The 19,813-nt window shown below is 45.8% G+C and overlaps 1 protein-coding gene across 1 annotated transcript in view; it reads right to left on the bottom strand.

Moving 5' to 3' along the window:
* Window positions 1–19,813, bottom strand: part of LOC127583547 (ephrin type-B receptor 2) — a 277,407-nt gene that overhangs the window by 25,365 nt on the left and 232,229 nt on the right. The window contains exons 8-10 of the mRNA XM_052039645.1: window positions 11,231–11,339; window positions 4,402–4,469; window positions 2,141–2,263 (exon numbers count right to left, since the gene is read on the bottom strand). Coding sequence (XP_051895605.1) covers window positions 2,141–2,263; window positions 4,402–4,469; window positions 11,231–11,339 — 300 coding nt within the window. The remainder of the gene's footprint in view (window positions 1–2,140; window positions 2,264–4,401; window positions 4,470–11,230; window positions 11,340–19,813) is intronic.

The following is a 19,813-nucleotide window of genomic DNA, read 5'->3' as shown; positions in this document are numbered from 1 at the left end:
AGGTGAAGCAGGCAATTAGGAGGGCATATGTTATGTTAGTCTTTATAAAGAGAGGATTTGATGACAGAACTAAGTCTTGTTGCAATTGTGTGAGGCCTTGCTGAGCCTGCTGTGTGCAGTTCTGGTCTCCTTACCCAAGAAAGAACGTTCTTGCCATGGCGGGAGTTTGGTGATGATTCATTGGACCATTTCTAGGGAAGGCGGGTTTAAAGATTGAATAGACTGAGAGGATGTTCTTTCTGTTGGTTGAGTTGTTCTAATAAATAGAGACATGGCAGGGCACCTCAGAGTGCATCCCATGCCTCGTGGGAACTCCAGGACACCTCCTGTGCCCTGGTCAACCACAGGTGCAGGAAGAGTCATCGGCTGGAGGACCCTGGGCTTCAGGCTCTGGAGTTTGAGCAACAGTTGACTTCACTGTAGTCCACCTGTGAGGCTGAGTGTTTCATGGGTAGCACATCTCAGCTTGTGACCTGGAGGTCAACAGTGTCCATGCAGAGGGAAGGGGTGCAAAACCTCCAGGCTGCAAAAAAAAAGGAACAGGCAAAAAGAGAGTTCAGGAGGGCCCTCATCAGTGTTCATCACCGGGTACAGATGAGGGAATAGATTCCCCTGGAGAACGTAGAACATTTCAACACATTAACATCATGGGTGACTCATCTGGAGAGAGAGGGACAAAGGTCAGGAGAACAACAGTTACAGGTGATTCCATAGTCCCAGGAGCAGCAGGAAGTTCTGTGGTCGATGATTCAAGGATGGTATATTGTCTTCCAGTTCTTGGATTAAGGAAATTGAGGGGCTGCAGAACATTCTGCAGGCAGAAGGTGAAGGGGATGGGATAGAGGCACAGCTGGTAGAGCCACTGCTTCACAGCTGCAGCGACCCAGGTTCGATTCTGCCCTCCAGTGCTGTCTGTGTGGAGTTTGCACGTTCTCCCTGTTTCCCCTGGGTATTCAGTTTTCCTCCTACAGCCCAAAACCCTGCAGGCTTTTTGTTTAAATTACTGCTGCAAATTACCCCCAGTGTGTAGGTGAGGGGTAGAATCTGGGGGGAGTGGATGGGAACGTGGGAGGATAAAAGTGCAATGAGGGCAGGTTTAGTGTAAGTGGGTGGATGGTGGTTGGCGTTGGTTCAATTGGTCAAAGGTCCTGCTTTGTGCTTTATGAGAATGTCTGTCAAAGGATCGTGTCTCAGTGCTGAACCAGGGTGGTTAAGGAATGAGTGAACAGCAAATGGTGGGTCTGGAATTAGAGAAACAAAATAAATGTAATTACAAGGAGAGAAAACCTGGAAATGTTGGAGATATAAAATGCAAATGTGGCAGATATTGATTATTCAGAAACTTTGGATTTAGGGGTGAGTGCAGAAGGGTGTAATGTGCCCAGTCAGAAGAAGAGACTATGGGATGGGTAGAGTCTGGCTGAAAGCACCATTTGGCTGCGAGTTCCACCCGGAATCACGTGAGTCCACAACTTACCCTGGACTCACTCGGCCACTCCATTCCCTTTGTCCTGTCCATAGCTCCTCTGGCTTCCTTGCAGGTTTTGGTCTCATTCCCAGTTCTGAAGTTTTTGACATTAACTCTCTTTCCCTCTCCACAGATGCTGCCTGACCTGCTGAGTGTTTCCAGCATTTTTGTTCTTTTATTTCAGATTTCTAGCATCTGCAGAATTTTTTGTTTTCCAGCACTAAGAAGCTATCAACAAATCCTAGAGCAGGTAGATCAACCCATGTCCTGTCTGCTTTTCTTGTCAAACGAGGAGTCTGTGTGAAATTGTTGATGCATCTTTTTATCCCACCAAACCATCCTCTCTTAGTTTACCATTCTGACATCCTTTTGTGTTGTCAGCCCTTTATACCATTTGACTGATGCTGTCTTGCACCCTGTCATCGATTTTCCATTAACCCTGAAAACTCCACATTGACTGAAAAGTTACTCGATCTTAGCTCTGATAAAAATCATTGACCTGAAATGTCGATTCTGCTTCTCTCTCTTCAAGAGGCTCTGACTCACTGAATGCAGCATTTGCTATGTTGAATTCCACAACATAGATTAGAAATTAGTTATACCAGCAAATTACTCTAACCTGATGAAATACAGGAAACATTATCTTATTACTTTAAAACATAATATGCACACCTGCACCAATGACCTGTTCAATCTTCACACTGGACATGTCAATCTCTTTGGCAAATTCCTTTACAGCCTCATTGGGATCTTCGTAAGTGAATGGATCGATATAAATCTTCATACCAGGTGTCACTGTGAGGAGAAAATTAACATGTGAGAATATTCCTTCACGATGTCAGTAAGATATTGCAATTACCAAGAGTTCTGCTGTGATAGTACTCAGGGAGTGTTATTGAATAGTCAGTAAAATAAAAACATGGACCCAAAATATTCTTTCACAATGTTTCAGTGAAGTCACATCTGAAATCTAGAAAGTTCCTGATATGAAACTACAGGTTCAACACCCTGAACTCTGAATGGAAGACGGAGGCAGAATACATCATGCAGGGTTTATCAGCCTCAGTCCAACTGAGCAAGAAGCTGAACCAAAGATTTAATTGAAATTCTGAGGCTATGATTTTGTCTCTGATACCTTTGCACATTAATCAATATTCACATGATCAGGAACTGGAAATTTGTACACACAACTTCAGAAGAACAGTTGTGTGGTTGCAAATTACATTAATATGGCTTGAAGAAACTTTTCACAATTTTCTGCTCATTGGGTCTCTCCCTGGTTCGGAGATACAGGTGTGTCTCAGGATGCCCTTGATGGGCTGGGCCAGTGTGCAAGGGACCAGCTGGTGAGCTGGTTTCGTGTCTGCGAGTGGGTGGTTGCAGGAGAGACTCTGACAGCTTGACACATAGCAGTTCAGTTCCTGCACTGTCAACTGGACTCTGATGGCAGCAGCTAAACAGTGGCCTGAAGATCTGGTGTTGCACACAGTGTTTTACAGTTGCCCCCTGAACCTTGCCAAGGCAAATAAACCCCGGTGTGTACCCATCTTCTCCCTGATAACAGCACCAGCATCCTGCAGAGAGCTGGTGTTTCCCTTTGGAGTCAGCTTTCTCCTTGTTCAGGGTTAGCAGAGCCCTGCAGGGTCTGGCACAGAAGAGTGAATCACCTCTGCAAATGTTGTCCTCATGGTGCACCAGCTCCTGTGTGAATGTGGTCCTTGCATGCAGCTGTCTGATGGGACAAATGCTGCTCTAAGCATTTCAGAGTACCTGGCCAAGAGCCTCCTGCATGCTTCCCTATCACAGGACTTGGCTGACCTCTGAGCCTGCACCGTTGAGTTATGACCTTCTTAGAACCAAGACAAGAGCTCCCCCTCCCCACCTACCTCACCAACGCCTACTCCCTTCATGTTTCCACTCATTAAATGTACCTCTCTCATCCAATCACTGGTGCCAGTATCTGAGCTTGTGTCAGGTACACTAGGGCAACTGGGGGCTTTTCTGTGCAGCACCCAATACTCTGCAGGTGACATCCGGGCAGCAAACCCAGTCAAGGCCCTCTTCCTTGCTTCTCTGAGGAAACCCTGGTTCTTCAACACCAGTAACTCAGGACTGAGCTCCTACCCTTGGAAGTTTCTCCTGTGACTGAGAACTGTACTCTATAACAGTTCCCATCCCTCCTGCAAGCACTGGTACACATTTCAATGTGATCAGAGTATGTTCGACTCTAGGTCACAGGAAGGCTGCTTTGCGAACTGGAGGTAGAGCACGGAAAGAGGCCCTTCAGCCCATCTAGTTCACACCCACCATCAACCATCCATTTACACTGATCCTACATTAATCTCATTTCTTTAAATTCTTCCCACATTCTCATTAAGCCTGGATTGAACCCAGGTCTCTGACGCTGTGAGGCTGTGGATCTACCAGCTCCATTGCTGTACCATCCTGCTGTACTACTGTTGTGATGTGAACACCAATCAGCTTTATATTTCATGGAACATTTGTCTCATATTGTTAAGAAGTGTTATCAATATGAGCTAATGTTGAACATACATACAATCTAAATTTAATACACGATAATTATAATCAGAGGCACAGGATTAGAATCTATGTTCAATAACCAAGTTAGGAACGGCAGAAACTGATATAATGCAGCTGAGAGAATTCAGAGGGGCATTTCCATACTTAAAAATATTACAGTGCTGGCAACTGTAATGGTACACATAGATTTCTTTCAACTTTAAGCCAAGTCACAGTCAATAACACATCACAAGAAGTCATGTATCAAAGGTTTTTGTTTATGCACAGCTTGTCCTGCGCCATCACATCTGATCTGGAAGTGCACCAGGATGGGTGTTGCAAATTGCTCACCAATTATCTGTCTATTTTAGTTCACGGTGAATAAATAAGTAAAAGGATATATTTGCACTAACCATGGCCACTTGTGTAATGCTGCAGTTTGTCCGTATATTCCAAGTCTGCCCGCTCAAATCCTTGTCTCCTAGAAAAAGTGAAGCAAATGAAAACCACATCAGAACACATCGTAGTTACCAAATCTGTCATTTGTTGCAGCTGCACATAGTACCCCAAGTGCTGCAACACAATGTCCCGGCTTTTATATTCTGTGCCCAACCTATCAACGCAAGTGTACCCTTTGCTCTCTTCACCACCCGATCCACCTGTGTGGCCACTTTCAGGGAACTATGGACTTGGACCCACAGGTCTTTCTGTACATCATCATCCCTTAGTGCCCTACCATTTACTCTTACCCCTATTTGACCTCCCAAAACGCATCAGCTCACACTTGTCAGAATTAAATTCCATCTGCCAATGTTCTACCCAACCTTCCAACTGACCTATATCAACCTCAGTAACCTCAGTCACTATTCACAACACCAGCAATGCTTGAGTCATCCACAAACTTACTAAACATACCTCCTACATTCACATTCAAGCCGTTAATAGATATCATACACAGCCAAGGTCCAACACTGACCTCTGCGGTACACCAATAGTCACAGACTTCCAGTCAGGAAAACATCCACCACCGTCCTCTGCCTCCTGTCACCAAACCAATTTTGGGTCCAATTAACTGGCTCACCTTGGACCCCATGTGCCATGTCTTTAAATATAATCTCCTGTGCAGTGGTTTGTGAAAGGCAGTGAGTCTTACATACACCTGGGGAGTGCCAGTTTTCCCCCAAGCGGTCTTAGTTTTACCTGTTTTTATTTCAGATTTTCAGCATCTGCAGCTGCTTGCTTTTTAATTAAGGGAACAAAACATCTGTCTGCGGGAGGTGTAAATAGAGAAAATAGAATAATTATCTGAAATTACCAGAAGTTCAAACTGAAATCTGAAATGAACATTCAATGTATGTTGAGTATCTGAAACTATTGGATTCATTGTTGAGTGAAGCCAGAAGAACTCATGTGCCTTGAATGGGGAATTACAGTGACAGGCCTTGAAAGCCTGGGGGTCAAGGCTGCAGATGAATGAAGGTTCACCCAATCAGTGCTTGGTTGCCCAATACGCAGGGCACCACCTCACCTGCAGCAGATTTTATAAAACTCTGGTTAGGCCACACCTGGAGTATTGAATTCAGTTCTAGTTGCCCCATTACAGGAAGGATGTGGAGGCTTTGGAGAGGGTGCAGAAGAGGTTTACCAAGATGCTGCCTGGATTAGAGGGTATAAACTGTAAGGAGAGGTCGGACAAACTTTGGTTGTTTTCTCTGAAGCAGCAGAAGCTGAGGGTAGATCTGATAGAAATTTATAAGACTATGAGAGACATAGATAGAGTAGACAGTCGGTATCTTTTCCCCAGGTTTGAAATGTCTAATACCGGAGGGCATGCATTTAAGGTGGGGGGGGGGTAAGTTCAAAGCAGATGCGTGGGGCAAATTTTTACACAGAGTGGTGGGTGCCTGCAATGTGATGCCAGGGGTGGTGGTGGAGGTGAATATGATGGAAGTGTTTGAAAGGTCTTAGGTAGGCACATGAATGTGCAGAGAATGGAGGGATGTGGACACTGTGCAGGCAGAAGGGATTAGTTTAGTTTGGCATTTAATTACTGGTTTAATTAGTTCGACACAACATGGTGGGCTGAAGGGCCTGTTCCTGTGCTGGACTGTTGTTCAAATGCAGCATACAGAAGATAGCTGGTAGGAATACACAGGTCACTTTCAGATAATGTAATGCCACAGGGATCAGAGCTGGGACCCCAGTCGTTCATAGTCTGTATCAATGATTTGGACGTGGGGTTAAGTGTAATATGTCCAAATTTGATGATGATACAGGGCTGGGTAGCAGAGTGGATTGTGAGGATAACACAGAGAGGCTTCAGGGGGATATCGTCAGATGAAGACAAAGTCGTGGCGGGTAGAATACAATGTGGAAAAATCTGATGTCATCCACTTAGGTTGAAAACATACAAAGGCAGGGTAGCTTTTAAACAGTGAGAGGCTGAATGAAGTTGGTGTTCTGTGGTACCTGGTGTCATTTCACATGCATTCCTGGAAGTTAACATGCAGGTGTGGCATGCAATTGTTGGCTGGGATGGGGGTATTATTTCTCTTGTCAAATGATTTTCTAAGTGCCTTGTTGCTAACCCTTTAACAATGGAAGACAGATGTTAGACTGGCCTGTAGCTCCCTGCTTTCTCCTTGCTGCCTCTCGGTTGTTAAATTTGCTGCTTCCCAATCTGTTGGGTTCCTTCCAGATTCTAAAGCTTTTCAAGCCCTCGGATATCATTAGGTCTGAGGGATTTGTCAGTCTTTAGTCCAGTTTATCTGGTACTATTCTCCTATGACAATGATTTAAGTTCCTCTCTCCCTTGCCTTCTGCGCTACAGGTAGGTACCCCTCATTATTAATTTCCCTGTCTGAGCTTCTAAGGGACTAACTTTTACTTTTTTTCTTTCTACATACTTCAGAATCTCTTGCAGTGTGCTCTTATCTTCCTTTCCAGTTTACTTCATATAGTGTATGGTCACAGGGAGAACATGTAAACTCCACACTCACAGCACCAGAGGTCGGGATTGAACCCGGTTCTCTGGAGCTGTGAGGCAGCAGCTCTACCAGCTGCACCACTGGGCAAATTGTGATCCTGCTCTGTAACAATGAGGAGAATTCAGTGCACAAAATTATCAAGACAATGGGATTCAGGTAGATTTTCTTCACAATTGTGAGGGGACATTGATGAGTCTCACTTCACATATTTTAGGTAGGTTTTTGGCACCAAAGCTGAGATTTTGCAGTGTTTTCCACTTTGCATGAAATGTCATTTGTCTAAGGTTTTCAAATGCACTGATGAGATTTCATAGCATGGCGGGCCACAGTGACAACGAGTGTGGTGTTGGTTTAACACTGAGATATCGCAAGTTTAGCCATGTCACTGTCCAATAGATCAGGATGACAAGGCTGCTCCAACAAGGAGGTCTGGAGGCTGAAGAAGGCGGCGAGAGTGGGAGCAAAACAATGTGATGTGCAGCCATAACAAATCAATGTTCTGATGGAGACTGCACCAGAGTCCTCTGGGTATGCTCACATATCTTCTCATGCCATGCAGGATGAAAGATATCCTGTTTAAAATGTGCATAAACGGCAAGATTACTTTAACTGGAGACAGCTCAAGGCTATAAATTAGAGACAAAGAGCAAGAAGCAAAAGGAGAGGATAAATGATTACAATATTTCATTGAAGAAATTATGCTCGCGTTGCAATTCTGGTGTCTTTTTATTGTGTCTTTTGTGATAGGTTTATGTATTGACTGGTAGATGAAGGAATTCAGGCAATGCTGTTGAGCATGCAAAACCTGACAGTCAAACCTGAAAACAAAATTCCTATGCCAATGGAAGTTGCACCCAAGAATGTGAGGGAGTTCTGTCCATTGCAGGTGATGAGTGCAGCTGAAGTACACGGCCAGATAGCCTTGGAAGTGTGAGGCAGTGCATGTGAAGAGGGCTAACACGGCAAGGGTGTACATGATAAATGACAGAGTACTAAGCAGTTATGAAGAAGGGAATCTCAAGACCATAGAATGGTTATAGAGTGGACTGAGTTCACTCAGCCCATACTGGCTCTACCAAGACCTATCCAGCAAGCCCCACTTCCCCACACCGCCTCCACATAACCGTGCAAATTCTTTCCTTGTGGTAACCAACCAATGTAGAACAGTAGCACTGAATATTCTTCCACTACTATCCCTCCTGTACATTCCAGATTTTAGCCACTCATGGTAAAAAAATGTTTCTCCTTGTCACTGAAAAACAAAAAGACTGCAGATGTTGGAAAACTGAGATAAAATCAGAATGAAGGAAAGACTCAGCAGGTCAGGCAGCATCTAGAGAGAGAGAAATGGAAACAGTATTTCAGGCTGAATATCCTTTATCAGAACTGGAAAGGTGATTCAGGAAATTGGTTTTTACTTGCCAGATGGGTGGAGGAGGGAGGGTAGGACAGAGGGTGAAGCCAGGTTTCCCGATGACACACTGTAATACCATCTGAGATAACAGTAACAACATTTAAGAGGTACTTGGACAGGTACATGGATAGAAAAGGTTTAGAGGGATATAGGCCAAACGCAGGCAAATGGGACTAGTTTAGACGGGAATCTTGGTCAGCACGGAGTAGTTGGGCCGAAGGGCCTGTTTCCGTGCTGTATGACTCTATGCGGGCAGTTAGAAAGAGACAGAAAGCCAAGGGCAGTGTCAAAGCTGTAACATCCCAGCTGTTGCAGAGAACTGGCACATGCCTGTCACTTTATTTCTGCATCGCACTCCCTTTGACCTGTCAGCCTGTGGCCCCCTGCTCTGTTCCAATGTCTGACGTAAGTTTAAGGAACAACTCGTCAACTGTTGGGGCACATTGCAGACCTTGGAAATCAATACTGAGCTGAACAATTTCAAATAGCCCACATTCTCTGCCTGGCCAGTTCTGCTGTCATGTTGTCTCCTGCAATAAAAGCTCAGATTTTTGCTCTCCACAGTCATTTGCTGGGCTGCTGCCTGTTTCCAGCATTCCCCTTGTGTTCTTCTACCCAACAATTCTTGAATTGCATTTCACATCTCACACTTCTCTCTCTTTAACTCCCCACCTTGTTACACAGCACATTACTGTGTAACCCTGGCCTTACCCTTTCAGAGATGGAGTTCTCAGAACATCACAGAAGGAGATCATTCACTCCACTGGGTCCATCCTGGAGCATAGGGGAGCAACTTCTTTGGTCTATTCTCCCCTATTCATTTCCCTGCATGCAATTTATTCTCTCACACATGCCCACAACCCCTCTTCTACTCATTTTGCCATTTACCTACACTAAGGGATAATTTTCAGTGACCAATTAACTTATTTGTATATCTTTTGGGATGTGGGAGGAAACCGGAGCAACTGGGGGGGACACACGTGGTCACAGGGAGAATGTTCAAACTCCACAGAGACAGCACCTAGGGCAGGGTCAAACCTGAAGCCTACACCAGCTATTTCACCTCTCCACTCTCAGTCCTGATGCAGGGTCTCGACCCGAAACAGCAACAGTTCCTTCCGATCCCCGCAGATGCTGCTCGACTCGCTGAGTTTGTCCAGCAGTTTGTTTTTTGTTCTGTTGACACTGTTTCCCTTTATGTAGACACTACTTGACCCACTGAGTGTTTCCATGTTACTCCTCATTCCTTTGCCAATCAACTTCAATCAATATCCCTGGCTGTTGACCCTTCCACCAAAGGGAACAATTCTATCTACTCTAGTTCTATCTACTCTAGTTTCTACTCTATGCTTTGTTCATGATGTTGAATACCTCCATCAACCCCCCCCACCTAACTTCACTGCTCTGCTTTTCCCCCCATATATTGGGCTTCCCCTTTTCCTATCTTCAGTCCTGAAGAAGGGTCCTGACCCAAAATGTTGACCGCCTGCTTTTCCCCACAGAGGCTGCCTGGCCTGCTGAGATCCTCCAGCATATTCATGTTTTTCATCTAGATTCCAGCATCTGCAGTCCTTTGTTTCTCTTCCCCTCCCAACTTCCTTTGCTACAAGGTGATGATCCCAGTTTCTCCAGATAACTAAAATCTCTCATCCCTGAAATCAACTTAGTAAATCTGCAGCCTCTCTAGTTGAGCCTGCTGAGCTCAACACGATACTCCAGCTGTGGCTAAACTGGTGTTTCATAAAGGCTCACCATGACTGCCTTGCTTTTTCTATGACACAGAAGGGAGGCCATTTGGCCCATCAAGTCTACGGCTCTGTTTCTAAAGCCCAGGGTCCTGAATGTTTCTTTAAACAGAGGGAACTTGGCATGTATAGCACATCAACAGGAAAAGTGGGAAGGCAGAACCAGGATACTGGTCTTTATTGGCTAAATCGTAGAGGAGAAACAAGGTCATGCTAGAACTGGATACCGCATTATTTAAGCCACCAACGGAGTACTTGAGGGTGCAGAGGAGATTCAGCAGGTTTTGTGAGGGGAGGAGAATATTTCAACGAGGAAGGATTTCCAGTGCTGTGAAATAAAAGAAACCGAGAGGAGATTTGATTCCACAGTAAAACTCTGATAATCCGCTATCAGATTGTTGGGAAATGCCAATGGCTCAGCAGGTGATATTTCCGTAGTCCCCACAAACTCACCGGCCAAGACAGAGGAAGCAGCAAGAACCTAGACTGCTTTAGCAGAGAGATCAGTAACTGGAGGCATCAACTTAATTGGGAGAAGGATTAGAGAGGAGCAAAGAAAATATTACTTCAAACAATGGTGGGTGTGTGCAACTCAGTGTCTGTGAGGGGGGTGGAAGCAGAAAACCTCATCACATTTAAACATATGTGGAGGAGCACTTGAACCCTAGTGCAACAGACTAAAACAGGGAAGTAGGATTCATCCAAAGTTAATTATTGACCAGCATGGGCATGATGGGCTCAATGGCCTCTGTCTGTGCTAAGAATTCCTATGATTCTGCAGAGCAGTTAATCCGGAGATTGTAAGTGTCTGCACTGAAGCAGTCCCACAGAGCAACACAGAAAGAAAATTGCTATCGATGCAACAAGCTTTCATTAATTAATCAGTGCATGTAGAGAGTCAAGGAAGAACACTGAGCAGTTCCTGCACCAGGCTGATAATAAGCTAAATTCAATGGCTAAGAGCTGATTGGCGAGGAAAACATGTTATTCGACTTCAAAAACTCCTTGGTTGAAGGAACGCATACTATACCAGCCAGAGGAGAAAATTTTACAAAGGGTCATGCAACACAAAGAGTTGATGGATCCTTTGAGTTACCTGTTGCAAACAATGAGAATGACTACAACAGCAATTATGAAGACCAGGCCAGCAGCTGCTGATCCAATGATGAGAGGAAGTTTCTCCTGGACACTGCTCTGGTATTCAGCTGCAAACAAAAGAAAACAGATGTTAAATGGGGTATCCGTCCAGACTTAGGTCAGAGTTAGTGCAATTTCCCCCTTATTTCTTTAAGAATCCTTGAATCTACCTGCCGGAGTTGGCAGTTCCAATCGATACCACTGGCTGTCAGCCCCGGAACTCTGGTGAGATTTGGACTGTGACAACCACATTGCCAGGGCTCACTGTGTGACAGGTGGTATCACATCTGTCACTCAACTGGATCACTGGAATCCACATGGAGTCCAATGGCAGTGACAGAGAGCAAAAGTTAAAAGTGACAGATCTTTGTGTGAGTTGGAGTCCGTTAACGGTGAAGTTTTATGGGGTTTAGTATTTGGTCCTTAACTTCCTGTAGCGTAAGTCCATGATTTATATGTAAATGGACGTGGCATGATAAAGATGTTGCAAACGATACAAACATTGGCAGTGACAGTGGTTGACAATGACAGTATTTGACAGCAGGAAAACAGAAATAGCTGGTCAGTTGAGTGGAGAAATGGTAAATGGAATTTAATTCAGAGAAGTGCAAGTTATGATGAGGACACAAAGGAGACGAGAAGTCCATTCACATAACCTATCTTTAGATGCAATATAATGTGGGAAAATATGAAGTCATACACTTTGGAAGGGGGAAAGAAAAAATAAATTATAAATGTCAACAGAGTCAGACTAAAAAGGGATCTGAGAGTCCAAGTAAATGATAAACAAAAAGCTAGCATGCAAGTACAGCAAGTTTCATGGAAGGTTAATGGAATGTTGGCCTTTATTGCAAGAGAATAGAGTATACAAATAGGGAAATTTAACTGTCCCTTTCTAAGGTATGGCCACTCCTGGAGTACTGCATACAGTCTTGGTCTATGTACTTGAGGAAGGATGTGTTTGTATTGGAGGCAGAGCCGGGAAGGTTCACTCAGCAGGTGCCTGGGCTGAAGGGACACTGAACTGAAGGGACATTGGAGTTCAGAGAAACGAGAGGTGATCTTATTGAAAGATGTATGGAACTGAAGGATGAACGCTGAGGTTGCTTCCCCCAATGAGGGTACCAACAACTAGGGAGTATAGTTACAACATAAGGGCTCACATGTTTAAGAAGGAATTTCTTCTCTCAGAAGGTCATGGATCTTGGGAATTCCATACCCAGAGAGCTGTGGAGGGAGAGTCATTGAACAAAGGCACAGAGCTTGGCAGACATTTGAACTACAAGACGGTCAAGGGTAAGGGGAAAAGTGCACTTCTGTCTATCTTATCTTTGCCCCTCATAATGTTGAACACCTCTATCCAGTCTGCCTCAGTCCTCTCCCTCCAAGGAAAACAAACCCAGCCTCTCCAGGTAATTGAGACATTCCAACCCAGGAAACATCCTGGTGAATCCTTCCGACACTCTCTCAGAGCAGTCATGTCCTTTCCATATTGTGGCAGCCAAAACTACACAAAATATTCCAGGTGTGGCCTCACCCGTGTTTTCTAAACCTTTACCATAATTCCCTGCTCTTACACTCTCTGTCCCAGTTAATGAAGGCTAGCATCCTGAATGCCTTCTTCACCACCCTACCTACAGATGCTGCCACCTTCATGGATCTTTGGATCTGTACACAAAGGTTGCTCTGTTCCTCAGTACTCCCTACCATTCGCAGTGTATGTCCTACCCTTATTTGACCTCCCAAAATGCATCACCTCACACGTATCAGGGTTAAATTCCATCTGCCTTTGCTTTGCCCACCTGATCAGCTGATCAATATCTTTCTGTAGCCTAAGGCTATCCTCCTCATATCCACATCACAAATAGTTTTTGTGTCAGCTGCAAACTTACTAATCATACATCCTACATAACATTAACATTGTTAACATAAATAACAGTGAGGGCCTTGTGGTACACCATTGGTCACAGGCTCCCAATTACAAATACAATGCTCCACGATCACCAAAGCAACCTTCTGCCAAACTTCAGGACCAGTTTCTTGAAGGTAGCAGAACAAGTCAACAAGGTGGTAAAACAGACATGTGAGATATTTTGTTTATTGACCTGGCCATTGGGTACAAGAATATGGTTGTTATGCTGGAACGGTAAACACAAGTTCGATTCACCTTGAGCATTTCTTACACTTCTGGTCACACATCACAGAAAAGATGTGATCGCACTGGAGAGGGTGCGGAGAAGATCTGTGAGGAAAAAAATTGGCTATGATGAAAAACTACATAGGCCGGTGCTTCCACTGGAAGAGAGGCTGAGGGGAGAGTTAATTCAGGTCTCTAAAATTACAAGGGGATCTACACATATATACTATAAATAGGAAAGATTAATTTCCCTTTCCAGAGGGGTCAAACTTCAGGGGACATGAATTTAAAGTTATTGGTAGAAGGATTAAAGGGGAGAAGAGGAAAGATTTTCCCACAGAAAGATGGTGAGGTCTGGAACTCACTGCTTGGGAGGGTGGGAGAGGTGGAAACCCTCCCCACACTTAAACAGCACTTGGATGTGTACTTGAAGCAGTGGACCTGCAGGGCTGTGGGTCCAGTGCAGGGATCAATGCTGACGCAATCGCCTCTACTTCTGTCTTGGATATTCTCTAATTCTACAAATACTTTCTCTTTATTTTACTTTGATTTGAGGTCATGAATTATTTCAAAGTGTGTTTGTGTTTTAAGTAACTTTTTATTTTTAATTTTCTAGTTTTTATTTCCATGTTTCTTTTCTCCCATTTTAACAGTTCTTGAAGGTCTCTTTGACTTATGAAACCTTAAAATTCCTGACAGCTTTAACAATGAGCAAAGCTCCACGCCTGGGGCCGGTCACCCCTGGACTCTGTCACCCGTCTGGCCGGTGCAGAAACTGCTAACGTTGGCTGGCTGCACCTGGGCCAGTTGAGCAACCCACCTGGGTCGTGGAACCGAACCTGGGCACTGGGCCGGCCCATGGAGCCTGGCACAGTGCTGCCAGTTAATGTGAATGGTCTCACAACCTCAGTAAAAAGAACTCAAATTTATACGTTCACTTTAATTCCCAAATGCTTTACAACCAAGTGCTCTCGTACTCAGCCTAACACTGCCCCACAGACGCTGGGTTGTTGGTGTTTACTGGTGCAAAGGTTCACAAGTAAGTGCCCCACCCCCTTTGAACAAAACAGGATTCGCAGCTGGATCCTGGGCGTGAACCCTTGCCCCCCACCCCTGTTGTTGCACCCTGTTGTGTTGGGATCCCGTGCGTGAACCCCTGCCCTCTGCTGTTCCCACGGCACTGAGTTACCCCAGGATTCAGTGTGGATGTGCTGCCTGTGAGAGCTGGTGTTGCGAGCTGGAGCGAGCGGGCTCAAGGTTACACTGGCTGGCACGGTGAGTTCAGCTATGGCTGGGGCCGACAGCACATCCTCCAGCCCTGATCCCCTTGTCTCAGCACAGCCACCAACACCAGCCCTCCCGAGCAGCCTGTCCACACTGAGCTGTGGGTGGAGACAGGCCTCGGCACAGCAGCGCTGTTGGTGAGGCATCTCTCTGCTTAATGCTACCGATTTAATGCTACCTTTAAGCACTGATTACCTTAGTGCACGTGTCTGGGAACACAGTATAAACGCTAAGCCAGGTACTGGTGTAAGTACTTATGAGGTGCAATTACTTTCAGTATTGCTAATTCACACACAGCGACATTCCAGGAACAGCAGAAATAAATAACAATGATTCATTCAGGCCAAAGGCAAAATAACGTCATTGCTGGAAATCTGACATGAAAATATAAATTCTTAAATAACTTTGCAGGTGACACCATCTTGGAGACTGAAGTAACCTGGTTGGTTTAGCTGCAGATGAGGGGGGGTTAGAAGAGTTAAGGATATTATTATCTTGAGAAGTAAACAAAACATCACCTGCCCTCTGGCCATAAGCGTGTTAGCTGCTTGCAGAACCCATCCGAGAGATGCATAGAACATAGAACAGTACAGCATAGGACAGGCCCTTCGGCCCACAATGTCTGTGCTGACCATGATGCCAAACTAAACTGCCTGCATATGATCCCTATCCCTCCATTCCTTGCCCATTCATGTGCTGTCTAAATGCCTCTTAAACTATTGAATCTGCTTCCCTCACCTCCTCTGGCAGCACATTCAAGGCACCCACCACTCTCTGTGTAAAAAAACTTACCTCACACACCTCCTTTAAACTTCCCGCCTCTCACCTTAAAAGTGTCCTCTACTACTTGACATTTTTACCCTGGAGGAAAAAAACTCTGAATGTTGACCCTATCAATGTCCGTCATAATTTTATAAACTTCCGTCAGGTCTCCCCTCAGCCTCTGATGTTCCAGAGAAAACAACCCAAGTTTGCCCAACCTCTCCTTATAGATCATACCTTCTAATTCAAACAGTATCCTGGTGAACCTCTTCTGCACCCTCTCCAAAGCCTCCACATCCTTCCTGTAATGGGGTGACCAGAACTGCATGCAATGCTCAAAATGCTGCCCATCCAAAGTTTATATACCTGCAACATGACTTCCTGACTCAATGTCCCAACTGATGAAGGCAAGCCTACGACACGCCTTCTTTACCACCCCGTCTACTTGCATTGCCACTTTCAGGGAGCTACGAACCTGGACCCCAAGGTCACTCTGTACATCAATGTTGTTAAGGATCTTGTCAATAACCGTCAATAACCGTATACTTTCCTCTTACATTTGGCCTCCCAAAGTGCAACACCTCACACTTGCCCAGATTAAACTCCATCTGCCATTTCTCTGCCCATTTCTGAAACTGGTCTATATCGTGCTGTATCCTTTGACAATTTTCTTCACTATCCACAACTCCACCAAGTAAGTTTGTGTTATCCGCAAATTTACTTATCTACCAATCTACCAATCTATGTTTTCATCCAAGTAATTTATATATATCACTAATAACAGAGGTCCCAGCACTGCTCCCTATGGAACACTAGTGGTCACAGACCTCCAGTCAGAATAACACCCTTCACCTCTACCCCCTTAGGCCAAGCCAATTTTGAATCCAATCTACCAAGTCTCCATGTGCCTCAATCTTCTGGATCAGCCCACCATGAGGGACCTTGTCAAAAACTTCACTAAAATCTCTGTAAACAACATCCACTGCCAACATCCATCTTTGTCACCTCCTCAAAAAACCTCAATCAAGTTTGTAAGACATGACCTCCCCTGCACAAAGCTGTGCTGACTGTCCTTGCATCCAGTTTACTACATGTGAATAAATCCTATTCCTAAGAATCCTCTCTAATAATTTCTCTATCATGGATGTAAGGCTCACTGACCTAAAACTTCCTGTTGTGTCCCTGTTGTCCTTCTTAAACAGAGGAACAATGTTGGCTAATCTCCAAACATCTGGGACTTCACTTGTGGCTAAAGAAGATACAAAGATCTCTGTCAAGGCTCCAGCGATCTCCTCTCTTGTCTCTTCAATAACCTGGGTAGATCTCATCAGGCCCTAGGGACTTATCCACCTTAATGTTCTTCCATAGACCCAACACCCGCTCCTTCTTCATTTCAATATGCCCTTGGTTATTATCAAACCCCACACTGATCTCACTATTCTCCACGTCCTTCTCCTTGGTGAACACTGATGCAAAATACTCGTTTAGAACCTCACCCACTTCCTCTGGCGCCAGGCATCGGTGCAATTGCACAACTAGATGATACTTCAGCTCACTTTCCAATTATATTTGAATCCATGGGTTTCTCAGACTTCCTAAAACTGACCAACGAGAATGAAGTGAAGAGAGAAGAGCAATTGACAAGGCTGATTCAAATTCATGAATATTGCAAGATCTGCTCAATACTCACAGCTGACTTCTTACCTACAAGTAGGGAAAGATTATTCACATGTTTGGCTAAGAGGTTGTTTTCCACACTTTGGAGCTTTCCTCAGTCACAGCCGGACAGGTGGCATGTTGGCTGCCTTTGACTGGACCTTGTCCAAGGAACAATATAAGCACAACAGCAGCACCAGCCTGCTGTTCAATGACCTGCAGCCAGACAGCAGTGAAGGGAGCAGCAGAGAGGGGTCCTGCGGGGGCAGCGGTAGCAGAGGGGCAGCAGCAGAGCAGGCAGGCTATTGCAAAGGGGGCAGCGGAAGCAACATGGGGGCAGCAGCAGAGACAGGAATAGCAGAGGGGTGCAGCTTATCAGAGTCACTACCCGTGACACCGGGTGGACAGGTATAGGCTGATTTTCTTTGACATATCAGAGCAGCAGTGACTGGGGTGGCACAGGATTCACATCAGGTGCCGGCAGACATCTGCAGCCTCCTGGAAGAAGACTTGCTGCTTGCTGGACCTCGTGTCCACCCGTCTCTCAAAGATCCTTCCAGGGCTCTGCTGGAGACATACAAGAACATAACATGAGAACCAGGAGCTGCAGGGGGGGGCCACACAGCCGGGGCTCTGTCACTTGACAGACCACGGCTGATGTCCTCACTGGCCTTTGCTTTCTCTCTGATCCCCATCGGCAGTTCAAAGCTTTACCTCCACAGAGCATCTCCCAGTCTACAGCCCACAACTGCTTCACACAAGCCCACTGATGGGTTACATGGGCACTTGGTCTGTGACTATGTCTGGCTTCCCCCGTACGAAATATCCACCACCAGGGTTTCTATACTATCAAGACAAAGGTACCTACCATCCTATTAAAGGCAAGATAGATGTTGGCAGCTGGAATCATGTGAAATATTTACACAGAGGCATCCAGATGTGCACAATGATGTCAGACAACATCAAGCAAAGGGTTTGAATTCAGTCGTGCAAATTTCATTAGCCTGTGTGCAGCCGGTGAATTGCTGGGACCAATCACACACAAGGTCACCACAAGGCAAATAAGGCCCACTTCTGTTCACTGCCTGAATGCACTGCCTGCAGAGGTTGTGGGGGCAGACACATTAGGGACATTTAAGAGACTCTTAGATAGACACATGAATGATAGAGAAATAAGGGGCTATGTGGGAGGGAAGGGTTAGATAGATATTAGAGCAGGATAAAATGTTGGCACAACATTGTGGGCCGAAGGGCCTGTACTGTTCTATGTTCTACGTTCTATGTTCTAACGACCATTCTGATCCTGTACATGGCTGTGGGGTTCTTGTAACACCTGTACTTAGCCCTTGCACTCAACCCCTTGTCCTTCCTGTGCACATTCTCCAGCCCCCCACACAACTGCACCCCTGGCTCAGCATTTAAAAAGACCCTGATTGTGTGTCCCAGTTATTACTTCACCCCTGAGGTACTGATTCCATTTTTCCCCAGTCCCACCCTACCCCAAGACTGAAGGCCTTCCCTACCCTTCGTCACAACCGAAGCCCCACCCATTTGAGCCACAATTCACCTGTCTCACTCCACTGGCTGCACACATAAAAGTCCTAGTCCGGGTGCCCAAATCCTTGGACTTTGCGCAGGGGGTGGTGGGGTTGATGTGGGAGTGGAGCGGGAGGACACAAGGACACAAAAGGAAGCTTTGGCGTGCTGCTCTTCACTGGTTTAATGCACCCACTGAGGTGGGGGACAAGTTCTAGGACTAGGTGTACAGACATTGAATTCAGCTTGAAGGTGGGCATCTTGAACACTGTGCAGCCACAGCTTATGCTATTCACTCAGTGCTGATCTGTACTTAGACAACATGTTACCTGGTTTAAAAGTCAAATAGTCCTCAGACATTCATTGATACTGATACCAACAGGGTAAATGTAAAAGGAAGTGTATTATGCCCCAGGAGTACTCACGGAGCATGTGGTTCTACAGGAGACAGGACCCTGGCATGTGCACCTATTCAGGGCATTACTTAATCCACACTGGTTTTCTACTGCCCCCATATCACTTGGGACAGGAACTGCCCCCACATCACCCAGGGCAGTAACTGCCCCCATGTCACTTGGGACAGGAACTACCCCCACGTCACCTGGGGCAGGAACTGTCCCCACGTCACCTGGGACAGGAAATGCCCCCACATCACCTGGGGCAGGAACTACCTCCACATCACCTGGGAGAGTAACTGTTCCCACGTTACCTGGGACAGGAACTACCCCCACGTCACCTGGGGCAGGAACTGCCCCCACATCACCTGGGAGAGTAACTGTTCCCACGTTACCTGGGACAGGAACTACCCCCACGTCACCTGGGGCAGGAACTGCCCCCATGTCACCTGGGGCAGGAACTGCCCCCATGTCACCTGGGACAGGAACTGCCCCCACATCACCTGGGGCAGTAACTACCCCCACATCACCTGGGGCAGGAAATGCCCCACATCACATGGGACAGTATAGTGAAGAGGGCAGACAAGGAGAATTCTTGAAGCACATCGGAGAACATCTTTAATTAACCCATCACAAGCTTTGGATGAAAAGGGTGGGAAGAGATTTTGTGTAAGAAAATAAAACTGGCAGGTGGAAAGGGTGTCAGGCAGAGAGCACAATGAGAGCAATCAAGATCCATGATGGGGCGATGGCAGTGTGGACCACTTTCCCT

This window comes from Pristis pectinata, chromosome 26, assembly GCF_009764475.1.
Source record: "Pristis pectinata isolate sPriPec2 chromosome 26, sPriPec2.1.pri, whole genome shotgun sequence".
Classification (NCBI taxonomy): domain Eukaryota; kingdom Metazoa; phylum Chordata; class Chondrichthyes; order Rhinopristiformes; family Pristidae; genus Pristis; species Pristis pectinata.
Note: the sequence above shows the minus strand (reverse complement) of the source record. Positions and strands in the feature narration are given on the sequence as shown.